General features: G+C 35.2%; 1 protein-coding gene across 1 annotated transcript; it reads left to right on the top strand.

Moving 5' to 3' along the window:
• The first annotated feature begins 2,694 nt into the window (after window positions 1–2,694).
• On the top strand, window positions 2,695–12,551 carry CMPK1 (cytidine/uridine monophosphate kinase 1). Its single transcript, XM_058175411.1, has 6 exons — window positions 2,695–2,986; window positions 6,602–6,748; window positions 8,109–8,261; window positions 9,503–9,579; window positions 9,667–9,763; window positions 11,288–12,551. The coding sequence occupies exons 1-6, from the start codon at window positions 2,801–2,803 to the stop codon at window positions 11,327–11,329; spliced, it is 702 nt and encodes a 233-aa protein (XP_058031394.1). The 5' UTR covers window positions 2,695–2,800; the 3' UTR covers window positions 11,330–12,551.
• Window positions 12,552–13,752: the final 1,201 nt, after the last annotated feature.

The raw sequence follows: 13,752 nt of genomic DNA, 5'->3' as shown, positions 1-13,752 counted from the left end.
CAAAACCACCGCTCCCGCCTAACGGTTTGTCGTAACCAATGACCAAACTTCTTAGTGAAATGAAACCGCCTTTTAAGCTTGCGCGCGCGCGCGGATCTCTTAAGCGTGGGATTTTAAAAACATTTCTTTTAAACGGCCTCAAGAAGCCCAGTTACTGCGCAAGCGCCAGGGTTAAAGCAAGTGGGGGGGAGGGAATATCTCTTTTTGTTGCCATAGTAATCGATTCTAAGGCTTCCAGCTAAGACAGCAGCCGTAATCTCAAACACCTTTGAGCAAACATAATTAGGAAAGGACTGTTAACGATTTTACAGCCTACTGGCTCAAAAGTAAATCTCAGGTACGTTGTCTGGGATTAGGAGCGTCCTACTCAGGACCTTCGAGTTCAGTGGGGCTTAATCCCAGGTAAGTGAGTATAGGATTGCAGCCTCTTTCAAATTGCTGCGAAACCAACTCCGTAAATACCATCAAGAAGTAATTTGATAGTTGTTAATCTACTATCTCTGAATTTTTTTAATATTTTTTTTATTGGCCAAGTGTGATTGGACACAGAAGGAATTTGTCTTGGTGCATATACTCTCAGTGTACATAAAAGAAAAGAAACCTTCATCAAGGTACATCACTTAATGATAGTCATAGGCTACAATTAAGCAATCAGGAAATGCATCTACTGTCAGATAACTAAAGGGCGGAAGCAGTGCTGTTATGTGGTTTGTAATACTGGAATAACCTGCCTGATTGAAACATACTAAGGGGCGTGCATAAACGCACCAATGTGCCTACCGTCCCTGTCCTAATGTCCCTTTTTATTCATATCCATTTCATGTATTCATAATCATATTTATACTTTTATCTGTTATCTTATATATGCTTGACAAAGTAAATAAATAAAGAGAATCAGTCAAGTGGTGCCACTGCTGGCATTTAAGGTTTTTGTTCACTCTGAAGCTGTGTTTCTCAGCCTCAGCAACTTTAAGAGGTGTGGATTTCAAACTTCCAGAATCTCCACCAGCCAGCATGAAGTTGAAGAGTACACCTGTTAAGGTTGCTGAACTTGAGAAACACTGCTCTAGAGCTGGTGGTATTTGAGTCCCAAACCAACAGGGTTACCACCACTAGAAAATAACAGAGATCTATCCTTGTTTTCCAGGGGCATTACAATAGATTAGGTTCTGAACTTACTAACATTGATGCAACCAAACACATTTCATGGCATTATGTGAAAGTATCACGCACCTGAACAACTTCAAATTGAGGAAGGATGCTCTACTTCTTATAACTTGTGTCATTGTTAGGTTTTCATGCACAAGGAAATTATTTCCCCAATAATTATACTGCTTTATATACCACAATAAATCTCTTGAATGGGCAATTGTGCCCTTTTACACAAGACTTTAGGAAAATAAAAATAGTCATTGTGTTGACTTAGAGAAAAAGAATTTGCTGGCCATATTGACCAAAGAATTTCTTAATTACAAACTATGAATTTTAGTCTATGGAGTGGCTACTTAACTGATTTAAGTTTTGGCAACTTCAATTGTCTTTACCTGGCTTATTGTTTTTTTTTTATTATTATTATTTACATTTATATCCCGCCCTTCTCCGAAGACTCAGGGCGGCTTACAGTGTGTAAGGCAATAGTCTCATTTTATTTGTATATTTACAAAGTCTACTTATTGCCCCCCCAACAATCTGGGTCCTCATTTTACCTACCTTATAAAGGATGGAAGGCTGAGTCAACCTTGGACCTGGTGGGACTAGAACCTGCAGTAATTGCAGGCAGCTGTGTTTTAATAACAGGCTTCTTACAGCCTGAGCCACACCGCGGCTTTAATTTAAAATAAAAAATACCAAATATCTGCTAAAGGATCCCTTTGCTATTTCTTATATTATTATTATTATTATTATTATTATTATTATTATTATTATTATTATTATTATTATTATTATTATTATTATTATTATTATTATTATTTCTTATGCCCTCAAATAAGCCAAATAGATTTGGACCACAGAATTAAAGTTAGAGGCACTTTCTTTTGAATCACCATCAGTAAGATAAGGTTGGGCTGTTTTGCCAAGAAATAATCAGAAGTGAACATTTGGGAGACCAAATTGCAGCATGCAAAAATCCACCGCCTAGGTTTTTAACAAACACTATTAAATTTATGTATGTATTAAACTTATATGGTAGCCCAACTTTCCGACAGATGATTCTGAGTGGCTTACAATATTAAAAAAACACAACACAAAAACCATACCCTGCACTAGAGGTAGTACAAGACCTATTATATACCATGTTGTATTACAACACAAGGGTTGTTTCTCAACGAAATCGACACTAGCCAACCTCCTTTAGATCAGGGGTCTCCAACCTTGGCAACTTTAAGACTGGAGGACTTCAACTCCCAGAATGCCCCAGCAGCTGGCTGGGGCATTCTGGGAGTTGAAGTCCTCCAGGCTTAAAGTTGCCAAGGTTGGAGACCCCTCCTTTCGATTTCATCAAGTGAATCGCAGCTGTTCTTCCAAAGCGACCTTACTGGTTCCTTGACACCCGCCCATCTGCCAGCCCTACGGTTAATTGTTTTCACAACCGCTAATCCTGGCCCGTCCCCACCAGGCCTCCCTCTCTCTCTCTCCCGCACCAGCGAGAGCTACGGAAAGGGCGGGAACCCGGAAGCGCTTTCGCTTCCCGATGACACATTAACAAGCCAGCTCAGCCGGAGGAATCGGCGGCTTGACTGTAGTCGTGGCCGGATTCTTCCCCCACCCCCCCGTTTCCCTCTCTCTTTCTTGGCGGCGTATGTTTGGTCGTTATCTCTTTGGGGCAACTGCCGGTCGGGTAACTGCTTCGCTCCTTCGCCTCCACGCTTTCGCCGCTGCGTCCTCCCTTTCCCCTCGCTTGCTGCTCCTCATGAAGCCGGTCGTTGTGTTCGTTCTCGGCGGGCCTGGAGCCGGAAAGGGAACCCAGTGTGCCCGCATTGTGGAGGTAAAGAGACGGTGATAGAGCTTCGTGGTCCGTTCCTTCCCCACCCATCCCCCAGCCCCGCGCGCGTTTCTGTTCCTTACTGTCGGGAAAAGAACTACAATTTCTAGCAGGCGGTGCATTTCGAAGAGTGCCGGCAACTTGCTTAGTCGGAGCGCAGAGAATGATGGGGCCTGAAGTTTTTTAATGGTTTGAGGTCCGGAAGATTCTTACAGTGCTGGATTCCAAATGAATCTGGTGCCGAATGTGACGGGTTCAGTTACGCTATCAAAAGCGGGTGCTCCAGAACTGTTATCATGGTTTGGTGACTACAAAAAACAAAACAAAAAAAGCATAATTCAGTACACTCAGAAAGCTCAACTCTTGGGGAAATGTGAGGTAAATGGGGCGATATTGTTCATGGTGCAGGTATTTTTTTTCTTTCTACAAATTTTCTTCATCTTCGTCATTTAGATTTTTATTTATAGGACATTTCTCTCTCCTTTTGTAAGTGATTCTCTTTTTATACAAGCCTAAGTTGAGGCTTGTATATAGTAACGTTCAAATAGATTACTCAGGAAATGCAGAAATGCCCGAAAAAATTAAACTACGATTCTTATTCTGCGTCAGACATGCTTTGGCTACGACCTTGGATACCTTTTTCCCTTCCTTCCTTCCTTCCTTCCTTCCTGGTTAGGTGGTGTTTCCATGTTGGCAGAAAAATAAACGAGAGACTAAATATTGTTATCTGCAGTGGTTTCTATCAGTCTCCCTAAAGTGTGAATTTTTTAATCCCAACAATGTACATTGAACATTGAGCAATGTTGTTAATCATTAGCTTTTCCCCAACCAATAATTGTGGTAAAAGCTTTTGGGGAAATTTGGATTGATAGTTTTATGTAGATTCAGGTTTGAAACCAGAAGTTACTAGACAAATACCTAAGCAAATCTAAATATTTTCTAGTGGCACATGAAAATGACCTTTAATTTGTACACAGGGTAAGGTTCTTTGGGATTGAGATAGTAAATGCTCTGCTATAAATAAATAAATAGCTGAATACATTTCAATAAACAGAAAAGAAATATTTCTGGCATTAGCAGTATGAAGGTGGCATAGCTTTAGGAAAGCTGTACTGTGTAGCTATTTACCTAATTGGAAAGAAACATGGGGGGAAAGGTCTTTGATGATCTGTGTAAGAGAGGTTAAGTGAGACTGGATTCAGTCACAGATTGCTTTAAATCATAAAGTCCACTTTGAGTTATGTAAACTTAACTGGGTGACTGAGCCAGTTAAGTCTCAGCCCAAACTATCCCAGAAGATTGTTGTAGAAAAAAAAATGGAGGAGAAACTTCTATGCATGCTGCCTTCAGTTACTGTTAGAGGAAGCACAACATATACTGTAAATCTAATAAATGCAGTGGCTTTTGGCTTTGTGATGTAAATACTGCCAATTGTGAATTTTCTACAAATTATTGTTAAATAATAAACACAATATGGTGCAAAAATATAAGATTAGCTTCAAAACTTTGACGTGCCTAGACCAGGAATATAATATTCCATCAATTTGAGGGCTGCAGTAGGCTTTGTGTAACATATCAACTTTTTAAAATGTTTGAAATCAAGAAACCATTGTAAAACGAGGACCCAGATTGTTGGTTGCAATATACTGACTCTATAAACTGCTTAGAGAGGGCTGTAAAGCATTATGAAGCGGTATATAAATCTTAGTGCTAGTGCTATTCTGGGCTGGCTTTCAGGGTATTTAAATTATAAAGCATATCATAACTCCTCTAGTTCTTAGTTGTATTATTTCTTGGCAGGTATCGTAACAAGATAAAGTGTAGGAAGGTTAAAAAAATATGTGATCTTCCCTTTATCTGACTTCATATTTGTTATCTGAAGCAATACTGTAAATTTCTGACATTGGTCTGACATTAGGTTCTATTTTAGTATTTTGATAGATTAACATTTTAGTAAATTTGTATTTTAGTTTTCTAGAATTTTATTGCATCCTGTAACATAGTAATTCTGCTTTAAACCTTTGAAGATTGTCATTTGCACTTATTTTGTATTTTAGCTTTATTTCCATTTGTTTGTTATATATGCACATTACTCGCCCATACAAACCCAACTTGCTTTCATAACTAAAGCTGTATTAAAACTCACAGTCTCATGTTTTTTAGCCTGGTGCCTTAACCACTAGGTTAACCACAAGAAAAACTGGCTTTTCCTTTTCCCCTATACTGTTCTTTGTATCTTGTAACTTTATATTTTGGTATATTGTATAATTTATACAATAAATTCGAAGAACTAATATATATACAAAATTCTTGATTTAAAAATTATTTTGTTTTTTTATCAAGAATTTCAAGAATTTTCTGTTTTCAAAGAAACGTGATAGAAGTGCCAGTGTCTGCATTTTATATTTTCCTTTATCTTATATTGTATAACATCTAAATAGCTTAAAATATTTTCCAAATATACAAAGGAAATCTATAAAGGTGAGTATTTGTAGCTCTGGGTTGAAATGAGGGGCCCTTGGTGCTCTCTGAACTTGATTGTTTTCTTGTAGATGTTTCATTACTCAAACTAGGTAACCATCAATGCTAGTAAGGAGTGAGGGTTCGTCTCAGTTTATATTCTAATATAAATGAATTCATCTCATATCAATGAATTTGGGTGGCATGCAAAAGTTAAAATCAAATGAAATCGATTATCCAAACAACAAATGTTTGAAGTCAAAGAAATCATTTCCAACTTATAACTGAAAAGAACAGTAATAAAACTTATCACTCAGTATAGCTCAACTAGTTTCCTGGCCCAAATATATGAGAGAACAGCCAAGTCTTTATTACCACCATGTAAAGAAAGCACATTTATCTAATAATTAATTATATCTAATAATAATAATAATTATTATTATTATTTATTTATTTATTTATTTATTTATCTAAGCTCAAACTGCCCAAGAAGCTGCTGATTCAGTTCTAGAGAGGAATTATTGAGTCTGTCATTTGCACCTCTATAACTGTCTGGTTCGGTTCTGCAACCCAACAAGAAAGACACAGACTTCAGAGGATAATTAGAACTGCAGAAAAAATAATTGCTACCAACCTGCCTTCCATTGAGGACCTGTATACTGCACGAATCAAGAAGAGGGCCGTGAAAATATTTACAGATCCCTCACATCCAGGACATAAACTGTTTCAACTCCTACCCTCAAAACGACGCTATAGAGCACTGCACACCAGAACAACTAGACACAAGAACAGTTTTTTCCCGAAGGCCATTACTCTGCTAAACAAATAATTCCCTCAACACTGTCAAACTATTTACTAAATCTGCACTACTATTAATCTTCTCATCATTCCCATCACCAATCTCTTTCCACTTATGACTGTATGACTGTAACTTTGTTGCTGGCAATCCTTATGATTTATATTGATATATTGACCATCATTTGTGTTGTAAATGTTGTACCTTGATGAACATATCTTTTCTTTTATGTACACTGAGAGCATATGCACCAAGACAAATTCCTTGTGTGTCCAATCACACTTGGTCAATAAAAAATTCTATTCTATTCTATTCTATTCTATTTATGTGGATTTAACTTAATTATGGTTTCTTTTCTTTAGAAATATGGTTATACCCATCTTTCTGCGGGTGACCTCCTTAGAGATGAGAGAAAAAGACCAGGCTCTCAGTATGGAGAACTAATTGAAAATTATATTAAGGATGGGAAAATTGTACCTGTTGACATAACGATCAGCTTGTTAAAGAGGGTAAGTTTAATTCCATTTCCCATAGAAATCTAAAACAAAAGATATCTATGTACTTTAATTTGACTTTTAATAGTAAAATAACATATATGACAGATGAATTACACTTTTTATGAAATAATGCTTTTCTCTTTATGAACATAGATAAATCCATGGATAGGTAGTTATTCAAACTAATTTCATTAGATATTGTCAGGCCCAAGAACCAAGAAAGATAGGTGGTGATTCTTCCAAACAGAGTTCTTTATTGTTCCACACTTATAGATAGAATCTTGCCAAACTGAAGCACTCTACTATCTATAACAAGCATATATTCTGAAAACTATTAGGGAGAGTCTGTTTTCACCCTCTTGATTTCACACAAAATATCTGAACTGAGTTGCCTCATATTCCTCTGGAATGTACCCCTTCCTCCTGAGAATCCAACCTATTACATTTCATCACAGATATGTGTTACATCTCTTTTCATGATAAAGACAAAATTCTGGGCTGAAGCATTCTACTTCGGTGACATGTGCATCTCCTCTGATATACTTGGTCCTAAAATAGACCCGAAGTGTGCTATGTTTTACCTTTGAATCTTTCCAGTTTCTTCAAATGAAAAAAAATGCCAAACGACAGAGGAGGCAGTAGTATTGTGAGGGACAGGATTATCTTCTTATCTTCTAACCAAATAAAGATATAATCAATAGGTTTGTGAGACACTCTAAAGCAATATTCAAGAAGTGTTGACAAAGCCTGACAAGTGTTGCTAACGCTTGTAACCACCTACTGCAGACCATTGGTTCTGAACCCAAATTGCTCCTTGTAAACATGAAAACTGATTCTAAACTTTTTCTATCTCTGCCTCTCTATTTGTTATAAGAATAATGAAATTCAAAAGATTAGACCCAAATATGACAATCTATTGATGTCACATTATCTACCAATGAAATTGACTCTTCCTTCTTCCCATTCACTTTCCAACCCCCCTTGAAAACAGTCAGGAGCTCCACAAGGCATGGATTAATGAAACTGAATGAAAACATGATCTGTTGTCTATGAAGAAATCTGTTCATGTGGCACTGGATACAATGGCGAGTGGGTTATTTTCATCATGATATGATAATTTATTGACAGACTCTTCAGATTCTTTGATAATTAAATAGTGGAAATTAATTCAGATGGGTTGGGGTTTTTTTTTTTACAAAAGTTCCGGTGTATATGTGTGTATGTGTATTCAGATATTAAAACATGATTGCAAGAACATTGTATTTTATTTGGCTGTGTCAAAAATAAAATAAGGTTTCCAATTAGAACTGTTTTATTGATTGCATATATTATTGTCTCATGTCATATTTTAATTTGAGCTATTGTTCTCTAGGCTATGGATGAAACTATGGCTGCTAACTCTCAGAGGAATAAATTCCTAATTGATGGATTTCCCAGAAATGAAGATAATCTTCAGGGTTGGAATAAAACAATGGATGGAAAAGTAGATGTATCTTTTGTTCTCTTTTTTGACTGTGATAATGAGGTAACATTAATACATTTCCTTTTGTGCAGAACAAATAAAGATTATTAGGTTTCTCTCTTACATATTGCATATCAGGATTTAAGTTAGTTAATATTTAAATGTCTTGTATTTTTCCCCAGGATGTCTATGTAATTATTTGGCAAGCTGAAAAATGTTATGTTTCCTGGAGTAATTACTGAACCAGATATGAGTTGTAAAAGCTCAGAGATATTATCTTTTTGCACCAACTAATAGTATAAAGAAGTCAGTTCAAAATTTGAAATACTGTGGTATTATAGCAAAAAAAATTAATGTTTATAGTTCCGTTTTGCCTTTTTCTTTGATTGCTTCATTTTATTCTTTACAATTTCCTTTATTTGAATCTTATATAATATAGCAGCCATCCTTGCACATAATTCAGAATTGTCCACAACTTCTGTCTAACTATAAATGAGCTGCTGACTGGTATATGTAGAGAATTTGCTAATTTTTACTGTTGTGCCTGGTATGATTGATAAACAAAGCAGAGGCAATTTGCAATGTGATTCACAAACCCAAGATAGCCATCATATTTCTCGGTCAAACCTAAATCACAAGACAAGATTTGTTAACTGTGTATACATTTTGTCTTTCTCTCCATTTGTCTTTCTTATTTTTTGTGAGGAGTAGATCCATATTTATTCACTGCATGCTATATGACTATATTATTCAAAATAGATCAATGCTTTTGAGAGGAGATAATTTACACTGTTTCAGAGAAGGTTTAAACCTCGTAATAAAGCCTTAGTTTTTATCACAGTGATAGTTTTTAAAGTAAACAAATAGAAATTTATTTTGATCATTGGTCAATAAGAATATGATCAATAAAATGAAGAACACAAAACTATCCCCTAAGAACAGGAACTATTAGCAACCATTTGTGGGTGAAGTTTACACATAATGTAGCAACATTTTGCTATTTTTAGACAGAGAAAATTACCATAATTATTTAGCAGATCGTCCAAATAAGAGCTATCTGAGTGTGCCACAAATTTAAATAAAAGAGTAATAAACTGATGACAAATGACCCTGTAGAATTGGCATTACAGAAGAACATGGACAGTATTTGTTGTTGATGTGTAGATTTGATGTGTAGAACCTCAAATAGGATAAATACTCTGCATAAACTATTAAGAAATTAATCTCACATAATTCAGATTTCAGTTTCTGCATGTAAAATGTTTAATATAAAGTTTTAACCTCTGTTTTTATTCTTTTTAAAGATATGTATTAATCGTTGTCTTGAAAGAGGAAAAAGCAGTGGCAGGAGTGATGATAACAGGGAAAGTTTGGAGAAAAGGTACAGTGTGCATTCAGAATTTTACTGTTTTGGTTTTCCAATGTTTATCAATTAAATGATTTCTTATTTTATTTATTTTTATCTTAGAATTCATACGTATCTAGAGTCTACTAAGCCCATAATAGACCTCTATGAGACAATGGGCAAAGTTAGGAAAGTGGATGCCTCCAAATCTGTTGATGAAGTAAGTTGCAAAAAGAAAAAGTTTGGGATTAAATTGCTTAATGCTTTATATATAATTGCTCCTGGGGTTTTGTATTTTTCAAATACCTGCTTCTCTTGTATATCAAGTAAAATCCAATTAATTTTTGTCAGTCTTAAAAAGATCCTATTGGTACAACAATATATTCTGTTTTGATTGATTTAGGGTGGCATAAGTTATTAAAAATTCAGGATGTTGTGCAATATTTCTTGAGGCTTTTATACATGCACAAGATAATATATTCATAGTAAAAAACAGCAATTTAAAGCAGCAGAAAGTATGCTTTTAAAACACAGGTATTGAAATCTTCATTAAGCACACAAATATGGCAAAGAATAAGTGTATGCATAGTATATTTTCCCCAATCCATGTAGCCTTCAGATGTGTGGAATTCACCACCATTGCTGAAAATTGTGGGATCACTGTAAATGATGATATACAGGAGAAAGACAAATTGCTCCTAATATCTAATCAAAGAGCTTTAGTATATTACTCCATAGATAACAGTTGGAAAGAGTTCACGCTATCTGATTCAAAAAAGCATAGCTTTTTACAGACTAAATTCCAAAATGGTGAACAAATTATTAATAGAGTAGACAATTGATAAGGGTGAAGATGGAGATTCTATCTCTCTGTGATTGACAGATGCAAATATTGATGAATAAAAGGTTAATTTACCAGTATGTTTTGTTTCATAGTGTTAAAGCCCACTTTTTTCTTTGACTTTGAGTCAATCTGAAAGTTTTCTTGGCAACATTTTCAGAACTGTTCTGCCAGTGCCTGCTTCCTAGGGCTGAGAGATAAGTGACCAGTCCAAAGATACCCAGCAGGCTTTGTGCCTAAGACAGGATTAGAATTCACAGTCTCCAAGTTCTACTCTGGTTCCTTTACCATATACCCAACTGGCTATTTTAAACACACTAGGGATGTATGTGTGTACGTATTTGTCTGTGTGTATGTTGTCTACTTTTTACATGTTTAGAAACATTGCAATGTATGTGTATTTTTAAATCTGTCCAGAGTTTCAGTTATTGGCTTACAGAAACATAGTAAATAAAAACATGCTTCTATAAAGTGTCTCCTCTTCACATTGACAATTTTTTAAAAAGAAGAATTAAAGTGTTTTTAAAATACAAAACTGCGCTGGAAATTGAATGCATTATTTTAATAAACACTTTATTAAATGCATTTCTTTAGCCAATGTTCAACATCGGCAATCAATTTTTCTTTATTTGAACAAGTTGGAACTGGGCTTCCAAACTAAAACCATCATTGCTTTAAACTTTGCTCTGAAAGTTATCCCCAACCATCTTATGCTAGTTGTTATGCCGGTGTACTACTGCGTAATGGAAAACTCAGTGTAATGTGCAGAGAGTGATTAGGAGGATTGAAGAACTGAATACAGAATTGCTCTGTAAACTCTCGATTTGCTGCTCATTTTTCACAATGTATCCTGTGTTCTTACTGATATTATATACAAACATTGTTTCATAATATCTCTTTCAGGTTTTTGGAAAAGTGGTGAACATCTTTGAAAAAGAAGGCTAGCTTTTTCCTTGAACACCCTTCTAGAATGCTTGAATCTTGCTTTAAGAGCTGCTACTATAGTCCATTTTATAATAGTAATGAAATATGCCTCTTAAAATATGTGTTTAAAATAATTTAAAAAATATTTCGAACAGCATTTAAATATGACTTGGAAGTGGCTCATTAAAATATCAACATTGAAACTGACTTGAAGTTAGGAAAGCATCTTAATTTTAGGGGGGAAAAAATCAAATAGCAAACACATTATTTCTGGAAAGCATGCTTTTTCCCTTGTTGCCAAAAGCCATGTTGTTTTTTAGAGTCCCACAAATGCAAATTGTAAATATGAATGAGAGGGCCCATTTAGTTTCTTGATAGTTTTGTACCAAAAATAGGAAGTTGTATGAGGAAGTTTTATTTTGTACTGCTTAAAAATAAATACCTATTTGTGGTTTTCAAGAAGGAAGTTTCAGTTTAGACATAGTATACTTTCTGATGTCATACTTTTTCTTTAAAAGATTACTAGGAAATGAAAAAGAACTACCTAAAGACCTCCCAAAAAGTTCAACTCACAGAATGGAAACTTCCTGTGTGTTTGGGGAGTGGCTCTTTTGCCAAACTGATTGGGATGCTGCAATATGAGGGTCACAGAAACTAATAGACAGCCCAGATCCAACATGTGGGTTAACAGAAATGATTTATACAGATCACATGGAGACATAGGTATTTGAAGTCTCATTATTTCAGTGGAGTGTAAATGTCATTTTCTGAGATAGGCTACTACAAACCAGTGTGTTTAAATGCGTTTAAGATTGAATTTGCAGATTATGTAGGTGAATTTGCAGATTATGTAGGTGTCATTTATTTGTACATGTGTTATATGGGCATTTGAGTATTTGTGATACTCAAAGACTAGGTAGAATTTTGCAATCTGATGTTTGAGGGCAGCTACTACACCAACATTCTTCTGCCACATATTTTGCTGCATGGTAAATGATGAGGAATTTGTAACAAAATTGCTTATTTATTCTGTAAGTTGAAGTGTTTGTGATTGGCCGGAGGGTAATATTCTTATGACCATTTTATCCTAATAATTTTGCATAACTTGAAGATTTTGTTCAATTATACTTTTGATATAATTTGACCAATGTAAATGATACATTTTTTAAAAAATTCAACGTATGTGTTTAATGCTGTACTGGTAGGAGAAACGAATTGTAAATAAATAATTGGGTATAAAACATACTATTTGTAAGTTTCCTCATTTGATGTGATTGTACCTTTAAAATTTAAAATTTCTGTGTAAGAAGACAAAACTGAATATTTGGGGGGGTGGGGGTATTTTTTTCCTTAACTTTTTTATATTTAGGTTCCTTTCAAACAAGCCAATAGATTGAACAAATCAAGCCAAAGTTGTCACTTCTCAATGTGCAGATCTGCATTGGCTACCAATTGTCAGGCACAATTTAAGCTGCTGTTTTTTTATCTTTAGGGGCATAAAACTATCCTACTTTAGACACATTATGCAAAGACCCAGCTGTCTTGAAAAAGCTCTAATGCTGGGAAAAGTGGAAGGAAAGAGAAGCAGCGGTAAGGTGGATGGACTCAGTTATGTGGCAATAAGTGCACCATTGGGACACATGAAAGAACAGATAGATCTTCATGGAGAAAGTCTACCTATATGGTCACTAGTAGTTGAAAATGACTTGATGGCTCATAATCAATTTCTAGGTATTAGTCAATGAACGTTTTAAGGAAAATATGCTAAAATATCTCTAGGAAAAGAGAAATCACTCCTTTTCCTGTATGATAGGAAAGGAATATTAATTTGTAGAAAAAGCACACTGTCATTTAAAAAAAGGCATAAATATTGCAAACTTGAACAAAATGTAGGTGCTCTCGCCTTGCTGCAGTTGGCCACAAGGAGGAGTACTTGCTTTGGATTGAAAAGACTAAGCTGATAAATGAAAAATGTTATGTTCTTAGTGCTCATATTCCACGGAAATAACATGTTAATGCTAATTATCCCATAAAAGTAATATAATTTAAAACAGGAACTTGATAAGCAAGAAATGTGTTACATTTCTGGGATTGGATGCCTCTGATAAAATGAGATGCTTTGATGTAAATTGGCTGCATCCAGATGATGAATGGTGAGACTTGAAATCTCCAACTGGCCCTACTAGCTGAACCTTATAGCATTTATAATCATTACATTTTAAACAGTCATCTTACGGACACCAGTCTGCATTTTCAGAAATGAATTGCAACATTTGAAGATGTAATTGGCATCAGGCAACCATAAATGCAGTGTGAAAAACATTCATCATAGGAATTGTTATAGTTTAGTGTCTAATAGACAAACTGCCACTTCATTGGCAAATTTCTTGCCTGTGCTGTGAACTTTAAACTGAACTGTGAACCTTAATATACACTCATTATCT

Source organism: Ahaetulla prasina, chromosome 3 (assembly GCF_028640845.1).
Source record: "Ahaetulla prasina isolate Xishuangbanna chromosome 3, ASM2864084v1, whole genome shotgun sequence".
In the NCBI taxonomy this organism is placed as follows: domain Eukaryota; kingdom Metazoa; phylum Chordata; class Lepidosauria; order Squamata; family Colubridae; genus Ahaetulla; species Ahaetulla prasina.
The sequence above is the reverse complement of the archived record's forward strand: the minus strand, read 5'-3'. Positions and strand labels throughout refer to the sequence as shown.